General features: G+C 40.1%; 1 protein-coding gene across 1 annotated transcript in view; it reads left to right on the top strand.

Moving 5' to 3' along the window:
* dnah12 (dynein, axonemal, heavy chain 12) overlaps window positions 1-18,990 on the top strand; it is a 31,057-nt gene extending 12,067 nt beyond the window's left edge. The window contains exons 32-74 of the mRNA XM_042491299.2: window positions 113-296; window positions 432-572; window positions 683-766; window positions 991-1,179; window positions 1,307-1,426; window positions 2,078-2,266; window positions 2,344-2,495; window positions 2,653-2,791; window positions 2,949-3,115; window positions 3,754-4,009; window positions 4,154-4,450; window positions 4,718-4,896; window positions 5,114-5,306; window positions 5,469-5,630; window positions 5,736-5,930; window positions 6,959-7,092; window positions 7,179-7,341; window positions 7,432-7,512; window positions 7,608-7,784; window positions 7,879-8,010; window positions 8,119-8,208; window positions 8,762-8,902; window positions 9,015-9,256; window positions 9,366-9,513; window positions 9,596-9,741; window positions 9,903-10,117; window positions 10,208-10,400; window positions 10,777-10,969; window positions 11,088-11,260; window positions 12,661-12,801; window positions 12,928-13,086; window positions 13,220-13,515; window positions 13,596-13,849; window positions 13,936-14,076; window positions 14,173-14,310; window positions 14,390-14,623; window positions 15,180-15,368; window positions 15,569-15,672; window positions 15,771-15,975; window positions 16,651-16,788; window positions 16,900-16,991; window positions 17,097-17,164; window positions 17,328-18,990. Coding sequence (XP_042347233.2) covers window positions 113-296; window positions 432-572; window positions 683-766; window positions 991-1,179; window positions 1,307-1,426; window positions 2,078-2,266; window positions 2,344-2,495; window positions 2,653-2,791; window positions 2,949-3,115; window positions 3,754-4,009; window positions 4,154-4,450; window positions 4,718-4,896; window positions 5,114-5,306; window positions 5,469-5,630; window positions 5,736-5,930; window positions 6,959-7,092; window positions 7,179-7,341; window positions 7,432-7,512; window positions 7,608-7,784; window positions 7,879-8,010; window positions 8,119-8,208; window positions 8,762-8,902; window positions 9,015-9,256; window positions 9,366-9,513; window positions 9,596-9,741; window positions 9,903-10,117; window positions 10,208-10,400; window positions 10,777-10,969; window positions 11,088-11,260; window positions 12,661-12,801; window positions 12,928-13,086; window positions 13,220-13,515; window positions 13,596-13,849; window positions 13,936-14,076; window positions 14,173-14,310; window positions 14,390-14,623; window positions 15,180-15,368; window positions 15,569-15,672; window positions 15,771-15,975; window positions 16,651-16,788; window positions 16,900-16,991; window positions 17,097-17,164; window positions 17,328-17,521 — 7,228 coding nt within the window. The 3' untranslated portion in view covers window positions 17,522-18,990. The remainder of the gene's footprint in view (window positions 1-112; window positions 297-431; window positions 573-682; window positions 767-990; window positions 1,180-1,306; window positions 1,427-2,077; window positions 2,267-2,343; window positions 2,496-2,652; window positions 2,792-2,948; window positions 3,116-3,753; window positions 4,010-4,153; window positions 4,451-4,717; window positions 4,897-5,113; window positions 5,307-5,468; window positions 5,631-5,735; window positions 5,931-6,958; window positions 7,093-7,178; window positions 7,342-7,431; window positions 7,513-7,607; window positions 7,785-7,878; window positions 8,011-8,118; window positions 8,209-8,761; window positions 8,903-9,014; window positions 9,257-9,365; window positions 9,514-9,595; window positions 9,742-9,902; window positions 10,118-10,207; window positions 10,401-10,776; window positions 10,970-11,087; window positions 11,261-12,660; window positions 12,802-12,927; window positions 13,087-13,219; window positions 13,516-13,595; window positions 13,850-13,935; window positions 14,077-14,172; window positions 14,311-14,389; window positions 14,624-15,179; window positions 15,369-15,568; window positions 15,673-15,770; window positions 15,976-16,650; window positions 16,789-16,899; window positions 16,992-17,096; window positions 17,165-17,327) is intronic.
* The last annotated feature ends 109 nt before the right edge of the window (window positions 18,991-19,099 follow it).

Raw genomic sequence — 19,099 nt, 5'->3', positions numbered from 1 at the left:
AACCTGTTTAGCGTGTTTCCAGTTATACAGTGTACCACATGACTGAGGCAAAGCTTAAAGGGAATATTTGAAACATATCATTGTGTGAAGATTTCCTTTTTCTTTGTATCAGGTTCATGCTGGTGGGGGAACCTTTTGCTGGGAAGACCAAAGTGCTGCACGTTCTCGCTGACACGCTGACTCTCATGAATGAGAGAGGGTATGGTGAGGCGGAGAAGATCATCTTCAGGACACTGAACCCAAAGTCCATCACCATGGGACAGCTATTTGGACAGTTTGACCTGGTTTCTCATGAGGTAGACCTGTGCCTTAAAGCACCTCGTATTTATTCTGTATCACAGATGAATAAGTACATCGGTGTATTTGCAGTATTGATGTATATCTTTCTTCCTATTTGTCTTTTTACTTTTTTTTCTTTTTCTCATTATAAGTGGACCGATGGGATTGTGGCCAACACGTTTCGTGAGTTTGCATCAGCTGACACACCAGACCGTAAATGGGTGGTGTTTGATGGTCCCATAGATACACTGTGGATTGAGAGCATGAACACTGTGCTAGATGACAACAAAAAGGTGCATAATACACAGTAAAAATGTTTAATATTAACTTATGTACTTAGGTATATTAATTTGTATTTCACATACTTGACTTGGACCTTTTTGGCTTTTCTCTTCCTCCACAGTTGTGCCTGATGAGTGGTGAGATCATCCAGATGTCAAATCAGATGAGTTTGATTTTTGAAGCAATGGACTTATCACAGGCCTCGGTGAGTTCAACATTTGGATATAAATAAATTAGTTACTTGGTTATACACACTAAACATTTCACAATTGCTAAGTTATTTGCTGGATGTCCACAACATTGCATTAATGAACATTTAATAATTAAACAATGTGCTTGATAAGATAATGAACAACTTTTAACTGACAATTAACACTGTATCTAGCTGGACTTATCTATTGTTCATTTGATTATTTTCTTCCTGTGCAGCCTGCCACAGTCAGTCGCTGTGGGATGATTTACATGGAGCCGTCTCAGCTGGGCTGGGAGCCTTTAGTAATCTCCTGGATGAACAAGCTTCCTGATGCTCTGCGGAGCCCAGACAACCGCTCCCTGCTGCTGGAGCTCTTTCATTGGCTCCTGCCACCTGCCCTAAGGATGCTACGGAAAAATTGCAGGGTAAAAGACCCCAGGCCCCAAAACAACCCAGACATAAATATCTGTAGAACATTTAGAAGTGAATATTTTTATTAGATAGAATATACAGATGTTTTTTTTAAATGCTAGATTATATTTTTGTTTACAGGAAGTTGTTCCCACTAGCAACAGCAACACTGTGGTGTCCTTGTGTCGACTATTTGAGATGCTGCTCACTGAACCTGTGAAAATGAGTCCTGGGGATAAAAATATTCGTACCTGGATCATGGTAAAAGGACTGAAGCATTTGTCATTTTGAATCTGAGCTTTTACTTCAGCAAATGTAGTAGTACTTCTAGTACAAATAAGTCTAAAAATGATCTATTACAAGTAAGTACTTAATTCAAAATCTTACTTCAGTAAAAGTGCAAAAGTATAAGCATTAAAATGTACTTAAAATAACTAAATGTGTACGTAACCATTATACAGAATGGTCCATTTCAGAATGATTTATGTTCTATAGTTGGATTAAAATTACTGATGCATTAATGTGTTCATTACTGAAATGTTGCAGCCAGTAAAGGTGGAGCTATTTTTAACTAATTTATATACTCCTGGATTGTTTGACCTAACAAAATTTGTTTTAAAAATCTGAATCTGCAAAGTACCTACGAGCTAAAGTTGTCATATAAATGTAATGACATCAAAAGTACAATATTTCACTCAGAAATGTAGCGGAGTAGAAGTACAAAGTTCCATAAAACTGTACCTCAATATAGTGGTTTAGTAAATGCACTTTGTTACTTTCTACCACTGTTTTGAATAAAATTAGAGCCTTATTTATTGAAAAGTCTTGCTTGCAAACATTTGCACTTCCATGCCTTTTTTACGTAATTATATCTATGTATGTATGTCTCCCCGTCCTTTATGATGATTGCAGGCAGCTTTTGCCTTCTCGCTGGTGTGGTCTGTGGGCGGCAGCTGTGACGCAGACAGCAGAGAGAAGTTTAGTGAGTTCTTCAGGGGGACTGTGTCAGGAAAGACAGAAGACCACCCTATCCCTGCCACTGTGGGTAAATGGGAGTGTCCAATGGATGAAAAAGGCCTGGTGTATGATTATTTCTATCAGGTATTGTTTAATAACTTCATTCACAGGTGTTTCACTTTTGTTTAAATCAGTTAATCATAGTTTAATATCTTGAATAGTTTCAAGGAAAAGGCTGCTGGCTTCATTGGAATGATGCCATCAAAAATGTCAGCCTGGGGGACAAAAACACCAAAGTGCAAGAGATCATTGTTCCCACCATGGACACAGTTCGCTACACCTACCTCATGGACCTCTGCATCAGCTACGGAGTGTTAGTGTTCTCATTACTGCCTAAAATTATTGTTTGACTTCTACTTATACTATATATGCTGGTTTATATGTAGTAGTTCTAATATAATTTTACCCTGGATTTATTTACATATCACCTGTATTTTTTACAAAATCTTTTTTTCTGTTTATCTGCTTAGACCTCTCCTGTTTGTTGGTCCTACTGGCACTGGAAAGTCAGTGTATGTGAAGGAGAAGTTGATGAACAATCTGGACAAAGACCGCTATCTACCCTTCTTTATCAATTTTTCAGCTCGCACCAGCGCCAACCAAACTCAGGTCAGCATGTAGGAAGTAAGGATGAAAGAATGGCCCTATGGACATTTCTAGATTGCTAGGGAAACATTACTAGATATAATAATCTAGACACATAAATAAAAGGTAAATGTTGAATCTGAAATTAAGTTGTCATTTCTGTATTTATTGCATCCTTCAGAATATCATCATGTCCAGGTTAGATAAGAGAAGGAAGGGAGTGTTCGGGCCGCCCATGGGAAAGAAGTGTATCATCTTTGTAGATGACATGAACATGCCTGCACTGGAACAGTTTGGAGCACAGCCTCCTGTGGAGCTTCTTCGACAATATATGGACCATGGAAACTGGTATGAACCATCCACTATTGGATCTTATATCAACAGACACATTTTTAAGCATGTAAAAATACTTTACTATGATTAATATTTAGTGTATTGAGAAATTCTAGATCTGGCCTCCGCAACATACACTACCACTGTAGTAAGTTTTGCATTCTCCAGCATTGGCATAGCACTAAAATGAAATATATAGATCAGTCTGACTATGCTAGACTAGTGCTTGGTTGACTGGTGAAAGAGCATTGTGCATCAAGATGGCTGAAATTAGCATTAGTGGAAACACCTGAGAAATCACTTCATACATGTTTGTGCCTCAGTCAGACTCAGATGGGTGCCTTTGCCACTGTTTTGTCAAATCTGTTCCCCTGTTGATTTCCATATTAGACGACTGACCTTTGTAATGTGACATACTTAATCTGGCTTTCCTGGCATATGTTTAAATCTCAGATTTTAGGAAGGTCCATAGACATTGCCCCCTTCAGTCGAAAAAAATGTGAAAAAAACTCTCTTATGACAAGCTTTGAATATATATATTCAAGTTAGTATAGACAATTAAGACATTTTAGGGGACGTAAACCCAAGAAAAACACATTTTAAATGGAGTATTGTTAAATAAACAGACAGACCTTTTTTATTTGCTCTGGCAGGTATGACCTGAAGGATACCTCCAGGATCTCTCTTGTCGACCTCCAGCTCATCTCAGCTATGGGCCCCCCTGGTGGTGGGAGGAATGCTGTGACATCCCGCTTCCTGCGACACTTCAACATTTTTAGCATCAATGCTTTCAGTGACGAAACGATGGTTCGCATCTTCTCCAGTTTGGTGGCCTTCTATCTCAGAAACAGTGAATTCCCACCTGAATATTTCACTGTTGGCAACCAAATAGTGACAGCTACAATGGAAGTGAGTCCCCTAAAACCACACAGAGATATCACATCAACTCTTCAAATGAGGTGGATGTGTTTCGTGCTTGTGTAAATGGCTCTTATTTATCATATCTTGTCTTTTCCAGTGCTTTAACTCTTTGTATGGGTTTAATTCCCAAAGGTGTATAAAAAAGCCATGGAGAATTTACTTCCAACTCCAGCCAAGTCTCACTACACCTTCAACCTACGGGACTTTTCGCGTGTTATTCAAGGCTGCCTGCTGCTAAAGAAGGACTCACTGGAGAACAAACGCACTATGATACGCTTGTTTGTCCATGAGGTCTTCCGCATCTACTATGATCGCCTGGTGGACGACAAAGATCGAGCGTGGCTCTACCAGCTGATGAACAGCATCCTCAAAGATCACTTCAAAGAGTCCTTTGACCAGGTGTTTGATCACCTGAAACAAGGCAGTAGGGTAAGTTGAAATTCAGTCATATTAGCTGTAGAGTCATATGCCTTTCTGTTATTATGTTTCACAGTATACAGGAAATGCAAGAAAAAAGATTAACTGTCAGTCCTTGCTGTGCGGGAGCTAAATAACATTTGATGTGTTTTTTTCAATACCAGTACATGAAACATCAACAACTACATTTGTGTTCTACTAATACAAAATATAAGCACATGAAACAAGTAAGAAAAATGTATATTTTAATTTATGCCATACATTTTCTTACTTTCGCAGCTGGTTGAGGAAGACATGCGGAATCTTATGTTTGGTGACTACATGAACCATGACCTGGAAGATGATGAGCGCTTGTACGCTGAGGTGCCCTCAATGGAAAGCTTTTCTCAAGTGGTGGAGTCGTGTCTTCAAGAATACAACCAGATGCACAAGAATCGCATGAACCTTGTGATTTTCCGGTAAGCAATAGAGTCAATTCAAGTACACGCACAGCGAAAATATTGGTGTGTAGCTGTTTAGTATCAAATGTTAAAATTTCATCAGAAAATAAATATAAATATAAAAATATATTTGTTTTTGAGTGAAAAGATAACCAAATGACTTAACCTGGTTTGCAATAAGTCCGTCATATCAATGACACTTGATTAACTGAGAAAACAATGTGGCCATTATTAGCTATGTCCTGGAGCACCTGTCTCGTATCAGCCGTGTGCTGAAGCAGCCACGAGGAAATGCCCTCCTTGTGGGAGTGGAAGGCAGCGGACGTCAGTCCATCACCCGTCTGGCCACATCTATGGCACACATGACCATGTTCCAGCCTGAGATCTCTAAGAGCTATGGGATAACTGAGTGGAGAGACGACCTCAAGGTCAGCTTTTTGTTTCAGGACAGACTTCTGTGTCCTTTAATTCTGATGCATCACATGTATTATTTCTCTTTTTGATCTACGCTTGTGATTTTTCGGCATTTTCAAATGGTTGTGGAAGACTTTTAATTAAACCCTGTTTCCTTGTTTTTATTTTTATTTTAGATGCTGCTGAAAAATGCTGGGGTGAAAGGTCAGAAGACGGTTTTCCTGCTAACTGATGCTCAGATCAAAGATGAGGCTTTTCTAGAAGATGTGGACAGTGTCCTGAACACAGGGGAGGTGCCCAATCTGTTTGCCATAGATGAGAAGCAAGAGATCATGGAGGTAGGCTGTCACAAACTCTGTGTATGCCTTTATAGAGCAGTGTATACCCTGTATAAAGGACAAACTCATTTATGTTTAACATGTCTTATACTTGTCGTTCTCCAGACAGTACGACCCATTGCTCAGGCTGGCAACAAGAATCTTGAGTTGAGTCCTTTGACTCTGTTTGCCTTCTTCGTTGCACGCTGTAGAGAGAACCTGCACATTGTTCTGGCCTTCAGTCCAATTGGAGAAACCTTTAGAAATCGCCTTCGCCAGTTTCCATCTCTTATTAACTGCTGTACCATTGACTGGTTCCAGGTATTGTATAGGCACAAAGATGTGGTGGGATCACTTATACTTTGTATTAAGCAAAAATACTGCATATGATACAGGCAAGGTCAGCAAGAACCATGGCGATATCAGGGTTAGCACTCTTGGAATGTGTCAGGATTGTGCCAGTGTGAACCTGGCTCCCAGGAAGTGCACTGGACTTGTACTAGAAGCAATTTGGCATAGTAGCCAAACAGCCATTTGGCCCAAAATAAGTTTTCCATAGACTTACATTGGGAAAGATTTGTAAAGTGGTTACATTTTTTTAAGCCCAAGTGAAATTACTTGTTTCACTTTTAGGATTTAATCCATTCGGTTTGATAACATTTCAAAAGTCTAGAAGAACTGCATGATTAAATCATTTTATTCCCTTTTAAGTTGGCAGAGGACTAAATCGTAATTAACCAGCTTAGCTGGCAAAAGGCTCTAGTGTGCCTTCTCTAATGGTGCAATGATTTAGAAGACACAGGTACTTTTACACCCAGGAAGTTGGACTTTTTTGGCCTTATGTGCCACTATGCAACTTTTTAATTTTTGACACTTTGTTTATTTGGTTTCATTTCACAGGAACCATAATACAATCACCTTCAATTAAGTATGTTTACAGAGTGAACCATTTTTCCATTTTTTTCACTTGAAACAAATAAAAAATAGCACTTCACTGTCATAGGAATGAACAAGGGCCCGCTCCAGTGCTGTATCCAGTTCTCTTTATATATCCATGGTGTGAGCACTTTCTTAGCCTCAGGCTAACAGCTCTCTTAGCCTGGGGCCAGGAGCAGTGTGAAAAGCCTACAACAGACAAAATAACTGTTTATGTATGTACCCATGTATTTTTCATTCAAACAGTTAGTCATGTGTGATCCCTTAGCCAGAGATAACATCATAACAAGGAAAATGTAGAATAAATTAGTTAAGATGCCAAAATACACTGTTCTTAGTGTCATCAGTCTGTCTTTGTATGCTTTTGTCTTTGTTCTTGTCCTCACTGTCCCTCCTTCTTTCTGCTCTGACAGCCATGGCCTGAGGAGGCTCTTGAGCAAGTGGCTAACTCCTTCTTGAAGTCACTAGAGATGAGTGAAAATGAGCGTCAGGAGGTCGTATCCATCTGCAAAACATTCCATACGTCTGCGAAACAACTCTCACAGAGGTACAACATGTGGTTAATTATAAGTCTTATATTCAAAGGTAAAGTACATTTATGAGTGCTTAATTCCACTGTTGTTTTCATTGCAGATTCCTCTCTGAGTTAGGTCGCCATAATTATGTGACACCCACATCCTACCTGGAGCTGATTGGAGCTTTCCGTCTGCTGCTCACTCAGAAAAGAGACACTGTGATGAAAGCAAAACAGAGGTATACCAACGGTCTGGATAAACTAGCCTTTGCTGAATCTCAGGTATATGCAGCACAGATTTTTCAGGATTTTTTTAAAATTGTAAAACGTTTAGCATACCATTCGTTCAGCTCATCTAATTTTTCTCTGCAGGTTGGTGAGATGAAGATGGAGCTTGTAGATTTGCAGCCCAAATTGGAACAGGCGAAGATAGACAACAACAAAATGATGAAGGTGAATACCTTCTTTCAGCCTCAATGTCTACCCTAACCAGAGCACCAGTTTATATGGATGTACAGAATGTAATTGTTTAATGTGTTGACTTTCAGGTCATTGAAGTTGAGTCTGTAGAAGTTGAAGCCAAAAGTAAAGTTGTGCGTGTTGACGAGGAGGCTGCAACTATAAAAGCCAATGAGGCTCAGGCTCTAAAGAATGAGTGTGAAAGTGACTTGGCTGAGGCCATACCGGCCCTGGAGGCTGCTCTCTCAGCCCTGGACACTTTGAAGGTTTTCATTCTTCAACTGCACTGTACCAAGTTTACCCACTCAGACCATCACAGTTTAGACAGTTGAGTAAGTTGAGCTGTCTGTTTCGTTTCAGCCCTCTGATGTCACAATTGTGAAGTCGATGAAAAATCCTCCTTCGGGGGTGAAGCTGGTGATGTCAGCTGTGTGTGTGATGAAGCAGATAAAGCCGGATAAGATAGCTGATCCAGCTGGAACTGGAAAAAAGGTTAGACTGAGGAAAAGAAATATCTTACAAGATACCATGATTGTCTGTCAAAAGCATTTTAATATGCTAACTTATAGTAATATGAGTAACATATTCTATATTGTCTAGGTTTTAGACTACTGGGGTCCAAGTAAGAAGCTGCTGGGTGATATGAACTTCTTACGAGATCTTAAAGAGTATGACAAGGACAATATTCCAGTGAGTATCAGGAAAATTACATTCCTAAATTAGAAATATTTTTTTTTTGCTGTGACTTATTATGAAGTAAATGTTGAATGCACGATGTAACGACTACAGAAAATTGACATCACCGGTGTGAAGACAGGCTCCCTAAAATCCTTGATTTCACTGGGCATGTCTATCTGCTACTGTGTACAATTTCTTGGAAAAAAGAAAGCTTGATTTATAGCGCATCAACCATTGTGCAGCCAAAACAGGAAAAGGATAGATATCTGTAGCTATCCACAGCTACCAAAAAGTATCAATTTACTATTCCCAGTGGCAATATGGCAGACAGTGGAATAACCTGAGTATCTGTAGAAACTCAACCCAGTAAAAGGAAAAGAGTCCTGTTGCTAGGCTCTGAGGAAAACATAAAGTGATTTGGTTTTCTTTGCAATAGCACCGCCAACAATAACACCACCTGGAAATTTAGGGGGAAAAATTTGTCTGTTTCCACATAAATTAATTATTTAAAAAAAACCCAAACTTACATGTGACTGACTGACTAACTCCTCTATTTTTTTTGCAGGTCCCTGTGATGCAAGAAATCCGTAGTAAGTACATGACTAATCCTGACTTTGACCCTGGTATCGTGGCAAAGGCCTCCTCTGCAGCAGAGGGCCTGTGCAAGTGGATTAAAGCAATGGAGGTGTATGACCGGGTGGCAAAGGTACACTAATGTTTCTGTCTTTTCATAGACCTCTTACCTTGACTCATCTTAGATACACATGCATGTATTCTTTCACTTATTCTTTGGACTCAGCCACTCTTTTCGGTTTTAGGTTGTGGCTCCTAAGAAGGCCAATCTCGCAGAGGCACAGGAGTCCCTCGCGACTACCATGGCCCTGTTGGACCAGAAGAGAGCTGAGCTGAAGGAGGTTGAGGACCGTTTGGCTGCCCTTCAGAAAACCTTCAAGGAGAAGACAGAGGAGAAGGCACAGCTTGAGTTTCAGGTGGATTTATGTGCTAGGAAGTTGGAGAGGGCTGAGAAACTCATTGGTGGTCTTGGCGGAGAGAAGACCAGGTCAGGATGTTGCACAAAAATATTCTGTTACTTTGGGGTTTTTTTTGGGTTTTTTTTACAAATACGATCATTACAATATGCCACTGACTTAATTAACTTCTGTCTTTAGATGGTCCAAGGCAGCGGATGACCTGCAGAATACGTATGACAACCTGACTGGGGATGTTCTTATTTCCGCTGGTGTGATCGCCTACCTGGGAGCCTTCACTGCCGGATTCAGACAGGACTGCACCAAGTCATGGACAAAACTCTGCCAAGTAACAGTCCTCCAACTCTTTATTCAGAGTTTTTTGTCACTTTCTTGGAATATATTTAATTGTTGGTTACCTTTCTTTTCAGTCTAAGAACATTCCATCAGCAGATGACTTCTCTCTTAGTAAGACTCTCGGAGATCCCATTAAGATCAGGGCTTGGAACATTGCAGGCCTTCCCAGTGACTCTTTCTCTATCGATAATGGTATCATTGTCAGTAACTCACGCAGATGGTGAGTCTGTATTGCTGGAATAATTAATGAAGTTTATGCTCAGTCTCTCACTACTTACTGCTTCAACACAGGACAAATACATAGTTTTAAGTTAAAAGTGAAAAAAGTTAATACAATTCAGATTTAAATAAATCTCCTCCTTAATGTGTGTGTTCTTGCAGGCCATTGATGATTGACCCTCAGGGTCAGGCCAACAAGTGGGTAAAGAATTCAGAGAAAGACAACAACCTGAGTGTGATCAAGTTAACAGACGGGGACTACATGAGAACTTTGGAGAACTGTGTTCAATTTGGTACACCCTTGCTGCTGGAAAATGTTGGAGAAGAGCTGGACCCCTCGCTGGAGACACTGCTGCTCAAACAAACCTTCAAACAAGGTGCTGTGGATGTGTAAAGGCTGCCAAGGAGGTGACTGAAAATTGTGTTTAAAACTGTGGAAATTTGAACTCATTTCTTGTTTCACTTAGGCGGTGTGGATTGCATGAGGCTGGGGGAGAGTGTGATTGAGTACTCTTGCGATTTCCGTTTCTACATCACCACCAAGCTGAGGAACCCACATTACCTGCCAGAACTGGCCACCAAGGTGTCTCTGCTCAATTTCATGATCACCCCAGAGGGCTTGGAGGACCAGCTGCTCGAGATTGTGGTTGCCAAGGAGAGGTAGTGATCATAAAATGGTCACATTGTTTTATCAAACAATATTTATATAGTGCCTTTTGTGCAAGATTGGAATACAAGATGCCTTACAATACAATGAAAATAATACAATTAAAATAAATGGTAATATGAGGACGTTATAATGTAGGAAATAAAAGATATGGTAGAACAGGGAGAATGTAACACAGTACAAGGGTACAAGTGTAGATTAAAAGATTAAAATACACTTTTGAAAATAAAATAAAATGGATTCAGATTTACATTAAAAAAAGTGTTTAAGATTTTTTTAACTATATATAGACAGTTTAATACCCTCGGCTACACCATTTAAATACTTTACCATTTAGCATTTGTTTTTTTCACTTCATCTTCTCTACAGGCCAAAACTGGAAGAGGAGAGAAATGCACTAATCCTGCAGTCAGCTGCCAATAAGAGGCAGCTAAAGGAAATTGAGGACAAAATCCTGGAGACGCTGCAGTCCTCTGAGGGAAATATCCTGGAGGATGAGAGTGCCATTCAGATACTAGACTCTGCAAAGATCATGTCCAATGAGATCAGCAAGAAACAGCAGGTGTGGGCAATGCACAAATAACTCCCAAATGTTCTCTAGAGAAAATGTGACCCGGATTGTGAATATGGCAAATCTGATGATTGGTAATCTAACTTCCTACTGTTTACGTATTCCCCAGATTGCAGAGAAGACAGAGATCAAGATAGCAGAGTCTAGAGAGGATTACAGAGCCATTGCCAAGCAGTCCTCCATCATGTTCTTCAGCATCGCTGAACTCGCCAATATAGACCCCATGTACCAGTATTCTCTCAGTTGGTTTGTCAACCTCTACATTAACTCCATACAAGACAGGTGAGTGATACAGATGAAGTGCATTCTGTCCCAAAAGAAGTAATGCACTGAGACCTGTGTTGACTGTACCAACAGTTTGTAGGGGTGGGTGATGTGGCCCTAAAATAATGTCACAATATTTCAGGGTATTTTTGCGATAATGACATGATGATATGACAAAATGTGGAAATATATTTTGTAGCTAATTTCAAGAACATACAATTGCAACATACTTAGTAAATTATTAAAAAGTTATCACATAGGATCATTTCTTATCCCTCTTTCTTTTTTCTTTTGGAAAAATTCCAAAACTATTGAGTTTTTCTTCCCACCTGAACCTCTGCTCTTCCTGCCATGTCACTCAGTACTGAGAAGTAGACCCCCCCCCCCACATACACATGCACACACACAGACTTCAGCTTATTTTGATTGGCTGTTACGTTAGAAAGACTACAGCACAAGTGTTTTTGTCGATCCTCAAGTAGGCTTACAATATGACAGGCTTATGATAAATTCACCTGTCGATTCCTGCATGCACATCACAAGAAAGGAGAGGGGTAGAGAAACACTGTGCTGCAGCCAGAGGGGTCGCTGTCATATCATTATGTCAGCAAGTCAGAATATTGCCATTATAGCAATATAGTATTTTTTTTATCATGTTAAAATTTTTTACCAGTATGTACTTTAATGTTATGATATGGAACATGTCTGTTTCATAATTACAGGCTTGAATATCACGCAGGAATCGTAAAGTTGACAAAGTGGTTATTACAGCAACTTGCTTTCCACATGCAACATTGTTTATGATTAATGACAGAGCGACAGCAAAAGTATCCCTATAAAGCCGCTGCAAGGGATTGGGATCATATGAAACTTTTTTTGGACCTGCAGATGCGATCTGTACACACAGGAAATGTGCATTTTTTGTACTGTAACATCATATGAAACATTTGTAGACTATAAATATGTTAAGTTGTACTCTTAGCATATTTGACTGAAGTGAGAGGAAATAGTTGCAAGAGACTTTACTTCAGTGATACTGAAGTTGCATTGCCCAGGGCCCAATTTTGCAAAATGACAAGAGGTCAGGTCAGTGTTTTTTTTTTTTTGTTTTGTTTTTTGCCAACAGGCTCTCTTTTAATACTTTAAACTCTGGCACCTCATTTACATTCAAAGTACAAAACAAATTTCCCAGTGTGAATTAATATATTTTCAATGTAAATTAGAATATTGTAGGCGGGCCACCTGGCACACCATCATGGGCCAGATTTGGCCTGTGGGCTGTAAGACAAGTTTCACTGCTTTACTCTGTCAGCAAAGATTTAGCTGACATGAACTTTAAGCACAGTCTTATTTTTTAAGAGTTGATAGTTGGTCTGTGTTCATCTGAAGTTTCCAGTGTTTTATCTTTTATTTATCAGTAACAAGTCCAAGATCCTGGAGAGGAGGCTTCGATACCTGATCGATCGCTTCACCTATAACCTTTACTGTAACGTCTGTCGCTCTCTATTTGAGAAGGACAAACTGCTCTTTTCCTTCCTGCTCTGCTGCAATCTCATTCTGTAAGTATTAAGGGGGATAATGGTCAGCTTAATTAGAATATTAGAGTTTGATCTCAGCTTTTAACCACATGCACAGATTAAGATATACTATGTGAACTTGTGCTTTCATCTTCTTTTTCCACTCAGAGCAAAAAAGGAGATTGAATACTCTGACTTCATGTTCTTCCTGACCGGAGGAGTAGGTCTGCAGAACACCATTGCAAACCCCGACCCCAGCTGGCTACCAGACAAGAGCTGGGATGAGACCTGCAGAGCCAGTGAACTACCCGGTTTACAAGGAATAAAGTAAAAAGCATCACTTAAGCCACCAAAAATGCTTTTTTATGACCTGTGTATATGACTACAAAGTCCTGTCTGTCATAAAGTCCCTTTGACTAATGGAATGAATCTACATGTTTATGCTACATTTATTCCACAGAGAGGCTTTCATCAAAAGCCCAGGAGACTTTAAACCTATTTATGACAGCGACGAGCCTAGCAACACTCCTCTACCCGCTCCATGGTGTGAAAAACTGAATGACCTGCAGAAGATGATTATTGTTCGCTGTCTCAGGCCTGATAAGATAGTTCCAGCTGTGACTAAATACGTGACGGGCAAACTGGGAAAGAAATTTGTCCAGCCACCTCCCTTTGACCTGAGTAAGAGCTACCTGGACTCCAACTCCACCATCCCACTCGTGTTCGTGCTGTCTGCAGGAGCTGATCCCATGGCGAGTAGGTCCCTACAGTGCCAGTGAGTGACTGTCAAGGTTCACTGTGATGCTTCCCCCAAAAATAACAATATCCCTCTACAGGCTTATTGAAGTTTGCCAATGACAAGAACATGAGTGGTGCAAAGTTCCAGTCCATCTCTCTGGGGCAGGGCCAGGGTCCCATTGCAGCCAAAATGATATCCACAGCCATGAAGGACGGGACATGGGTGTGTCTGCAGAATTGTCACTTGGCAGTTTCCTGGATGTCCACCCTAGAGAAAATCTGTGAGGACTTCAGTCCAGCAACATGCCACCCAGACTTCCGCCTCTGGCTCACAAGCTACCCTTCATCCAAGGTGAAGCTCAGTGCATTTTATTCAGCAGATATGTAGATTTTTTTCTGTTAACAGTCCTAAAGAAAAATCATCCTTTCTGATATCAGTTTCCAGTGACCATCCTGCAGAACGGGGTAAAAATGACAAACGAGTCTCCCACAGGACTCCGACTCAACCTGCTACAGTCTTACTTGTCAGATCCTGTTTCTGACCCGAAGTTCTTCAATAACTGCCCCGATAAGGAGCGGGTGAGTTTAAGTTTGTATGTGAAAGGAATTTGTTATTAAAAAAGGTTTATTATACAGTGTGGATGCCAATCTTTGACTCTTGGATTTCTTCATTAGATTTGGGAGAAGCTCCTGTACGGACTGTGCTTCTTCCATGCCCTTGTTCAGGAGAGGAAGAAGTTTGGTCCGCTGGGCTGGAATATTCCCTACGGCTTCAACGAGTCTGACCTACGCATAAGCATCAGACAGCTACAGGTATTCACTCAGAGTTTCAGAGGCCACATTTTAATATCACAAGGACCTAAAACTGTATTTAATTTGTTTTCCCCTTTAGCTGTTTGTAAATGAATATGATGAGGTGCCTTTCGAGGCCATAACGTACCTGACCGGGGAGTGTAACTATGGCGGTCGTGTGACAGACGACTGGGATAGGCGACTCCTGATGACCATCTTGGCTGACTTCTACAACAAGGACGTCATTGAGATACCTCGTTACCCTTTGTCACCTAGTGGCGAATACTTTGTCCCGCCTAAATCAAACTATGAAGACTACATTGAATTTATCAAGGTAAGAAAAAAACATACACGAAGAAGTTAAATATGTGTTTTTTTTTCTTTGAAAATAGTACTTGGCAATATAGAGAAAGTCATTATAGTGATGAATATCATGGAATTTGATGAAGTGGATATAGGAAAGTACAACTGCTAAAACAATCTGCAAAATGCAAACAATTCCATCACTGTACTTTAATATAGCCTTTAAAAACAGGAAACAGAAAACACTTGGAATACTTTGATATCCAAACGAAAGAACACTTTGTACATTTATTTCACAACAGGTGCGCAGGAGAGACAAGTAGTACACAATTTCCAGTCAAACTCTTGGACATGGTCTAACTTGCAAAAGAAACAAGTTTATTGCAAAGTTTAGATAGCTAGACACTTAGTAGGTCTATCCTGGTTACCAAAAAATTGCAATGAAGGTATTTCTCTGGCAAATTACTCAGTATGCAGTAGTTTGTTTCCAAATTGTGATATTACAATATCAAAAGTCGATATATTGCCCAGCCCTATTTCTATATAATAACTTCCAACTGAGAAGCAATTCCTCTGTTGTATTTTAGGCGCTTCCCTTCAGCCAGCATCCAGAGGTGTTTGGGATGCATGAAAATGTCGACATTTCTAAAGATCTCCAGCAGACAAAGCTGCTGTTTGATTCACTGCTACTCACCCAGGGTGGAGGAGCTAAGGGAGGGGCTAGCTCTGGGAGTGACAACACACTGTATGACATAGCAAAGGACATCCTTACCAAGGTAATAATTAATCAAACCTCTTTTTGCTATTTTTTGGTGGGCATGTTTTATTTTTCTGGATGGGAAATACACATGGTACCAGTGCATGTGTAGCTTTCTAATAACTTGCAAATTTCTGTTGGTGTTTTCTTTACCTTGATTGCAATCTACCTGCATTAAGTTGTATTTTTTTAACTAGCTGACTTCCTTATTTCCCACAGCTCCCAGCCAACTTTGACACAGAAGCTGCTCTCCTGAAGTTCCCAGTGCTCTACGAAGAGAGCATGAACACTGTACTTGTGCAAGAGATGGAGCGCTACAACACGTATGGACAAACAGCTCAGTGCAGAACATTAAGACATACAGTACATCATCTCCCATATGACTTAACTGCTGTTTCTTATCTCTCTCTCCCCTTCTCAGGCTGTGTAGTACAATCAGTGTGAGTCTGCAGAATCTGTTGAAGGCCATCAAGGGTTTGGTGGTAATGGATGCTGAGCTTGAGGCAGTTGCGGGCTGTTTGATAGTTGGAAAGGTCCCGGAGAAATGGGCCAAGCGCTCTTACCCCAGCCTTAAGCCTTTGGGCAGCTACATTACTGACTTTCTCTCAAGGCTCAAGTTTTTGCAGGTGAGACTCTATAAGGAGTTCAGTGTGTAGGATTTAGGGGGATTTATTGGCAGATATGGAAAAAAAATATAATAAGAATGCGTTCCATATTGTATCATCACCTGAAAATAAGAATATACGTGTTTTTGTTACCTTAGAATGAGCCGTTTATATCTACATAGGGAGCAGGTCCTCGTCAATGAAGTGTGCCAAAACAGACAAACCAACACTGTTGGCCACCAGCGAAAAAACACTGTTTGTAATGTGAAACCTCTTTGTTTAGTGTTTTTACATAAGTCTGTTCGTTGTGGAGAGGAAGAGACCACTGCAAATAGCTCGACATCCGCTAAAAACCTCCTGAGTTACACATCTCCAACATGCCAAACAGGACATACTAATTTGTCACATGAAACTGCTTGATACATTGTTTTTACCAGTTAAATCACCTGGTCCGTTTGTTTTGGAAATGAAGAGACCTCTACAGATGATTCGGCTCCCACTAAAAACCTCCTGAACAATAAACATTGAGAGGTTACAGCTGATTGCAGTATGCAATCCATACTGCTAGATGCCACTTAATCATACGCACTCCCCATTTAATAAAGAACATTTAGATGAATAGGAGACAGGACTGTTTTCTTTAAGTTAAATTTCTAATTGTACCTTTAATCTCCCTTTTACTTGGTGTTCTTGTAGGATTGGTGCAACACCAGTAAGCCTGATGTGTTCTGGCTGTCTGGCTTCTTCTTCACCCAGGCCTTCCTGACCGGGGCTATGCAGAACTACGCTAGGAAATACCACGTTCCTATTGACCTGCTAGGTTTTGATTTTCAGGTCAAAAGATACACACTTTGTAATCCCTCTGTCTCCACTGTAAAGATCCTCTCCTAGAGGAAAGATCCTAAGAGTATACTGATCTGTGTTTTTCACATTTTCATCCTGCAGGTTCTTCCAATTGATGAGTCAGACACATCGCCTGAGGATGGTGTTTATGTTAATGGATTGTTTCTGGATGGAGCTCGATGGGACAAAGAAAGGTAGATGCTCATACTAGGGTTGTTTTTAAAGATAGATAATTGTATATTATCTTAACAGTGAAGTGCAAGGAGACTTGATTAACCTGTTTTTCTCTCTATCCTCAGTGGAGTTCTGGCTGAGCAGCACCCAAAAGTCCTGTTTGATGTGATGCCAATCATCTGGATAAAACCCAGTAAGTAAACAACCATATTCTCCACTCTGCCAACTGTGTGACAAATCAAATGCATTGCCATTCATGTTTTAAGGTGTCTGTTTTTAACACAAAAGTTGTTGCTGTTTTTCCTCTTCATCTTCACTGGATCTGCTTCGTCTCTGCTTCCTCCTCTCTAATGCAGCTGAAAAGAAGAGCATGGATCAAGCTCAGAGGCTGTATATCTGCCCGCTCTACAAGACCAGTGAGAGGAAGGGAACCCTCTCCACGACAGGGCACTCCACCAATTTTGTAATTTCCATGGTGTTGCCCACTAGCAGGCGCCCTCAACACTGGATCAAGCGTGGTGTGGCCATGCTCTGTCAGCTTGATGACTAAAATCAGACAACAGATTAAAACTCCAGCTGTGACACTTTTATGTCTTTTTTGTTCTCTGTTTCTTCACAATTCAAAATTAAACATAAGGTCTTTTTTAACCAACTAGAGTATATTTTTTGAAATAATGTATCCCCATACAACGGTCTGAAACTGTGTACGAATTAGCCCCCTGCGGATGACGTTAATTACCAAAAAGTAACTGTTGTAAGGCTTGGGAAAACAAATATGTCCACAACCTACCTCAAAATGATTCAAGGTTCACATAGTTCCAAACACCGGCCTCTCAGGCGAAAGTCCGAGTTTTGTGACTGCTGAAATACGTTGATCATACACGAATGACTGCCATGATTACATGGGTTATGTGTGAATTATGGTTCATTATCTTTCTAAGCAAAAGGTACGAACAGTGCACGCGAACAACTTGTTGAAAACTATGACTAGAACATGTTTGCAGATAGCTCTGGAGAGGTGCCTGGAATGGTGTATTATACCCTTTTCAGTTTAAATATGCTTGCTGTTCAGTTGCTGCTACAAAATACAAATCTAGACAATTTTCTGACATAATTTTCTCCAAAAAATTTAACTGACAGGCACATGGAAGTAACAAAATGTGCATCAGGTGCACTGTTATGTCAACATATGCCTTTTAATCCAAAGCAGGTCCTGAGGTAATTCTGAAACAAGTTTTAAAAAAGGTGTGCTGTATTAGTTTTACTTCATTTAACAAACCTTAGAAACACTGCATGCAGCCTCCCTGCACAAAACATACATGTTTATTGAATATGTGGACCCAATGTACTTAATTTGCCAAATGATGATTATTGAAGCACTATTTAAGTTTTGACCCCAGTTCACAAGAATACTTTCCTGACATTGAGCTGGGTAAGTGTCTAACATTGCTGTTGGAACACATTTGCAGTTATGTACTGTAACAGCATTGTGGCCACAAACAAAACGTAAAAAAAAAAAACAAAAAAAAAAACTTTTAAAAAGTAAAATCAGATAGCGTGTAATGGGAACGAGAAAAAATAGTAAAGACAATCATTGATGTCAAACTAGTTTTGCTATAAAAACTTGCTGATCTTGCTTGCTATTCAGTGTAAATATTCTGTACACTCTCCACTTTTCCTGCCTGTTAGGGCCTTTGTTTCTTTTCTCAATGCCCACTTGCTCCTGTTTGTCATCTGCCTGTCTCTTTGTTTTTCTCTGTGCTGACAGACTTGTTAATACTTCACAAGCTATTAATGTTTAGGCTTTCATCTGTTGCATCTGTCATTGTTATTACAAGCTTTGCTGTGTGCACACGAAACAGTGCAGCAACATTATTGGTATAACTGTTCATGGGAATGATCACTAAATAAAAAGGGGAAAAAGGGAACTTAATACACACCATATGAAAATTTACACTCACACTAATTCATGCATATGTAAATAAGTGCCTGCTGTGTTTATTTTTAAATAATGGCTTCTGTGTTGTGAGTGAATGTGGACATGAGCTGAATGGTGGCAGTTGTTGCTGTGCTCAGTGGGTCAAAGCTAGGTGCTGGCTGTAAAGACCCCGTGATCTGATATTTATAG

This window comes from Plectropomus leopardus, chromosome 9, assembly GCF_026936395.1.
Source record: "Plectropomus leopardus strain MGB_pleo_1.0 chromosome 9, ASM2693639v1, whole genome shotgun sequence".
NCBI classification, from domain to species: domain Eukaryota; kingdom Metazoa; phylum Chordata; class Actinopteri; order Perciformes; family Serranidae; genus Plectropomus; species Plectropomus leopardus.
This window is presented reverse-complemented; position numbering and strand designations above follow the sequence as displayed.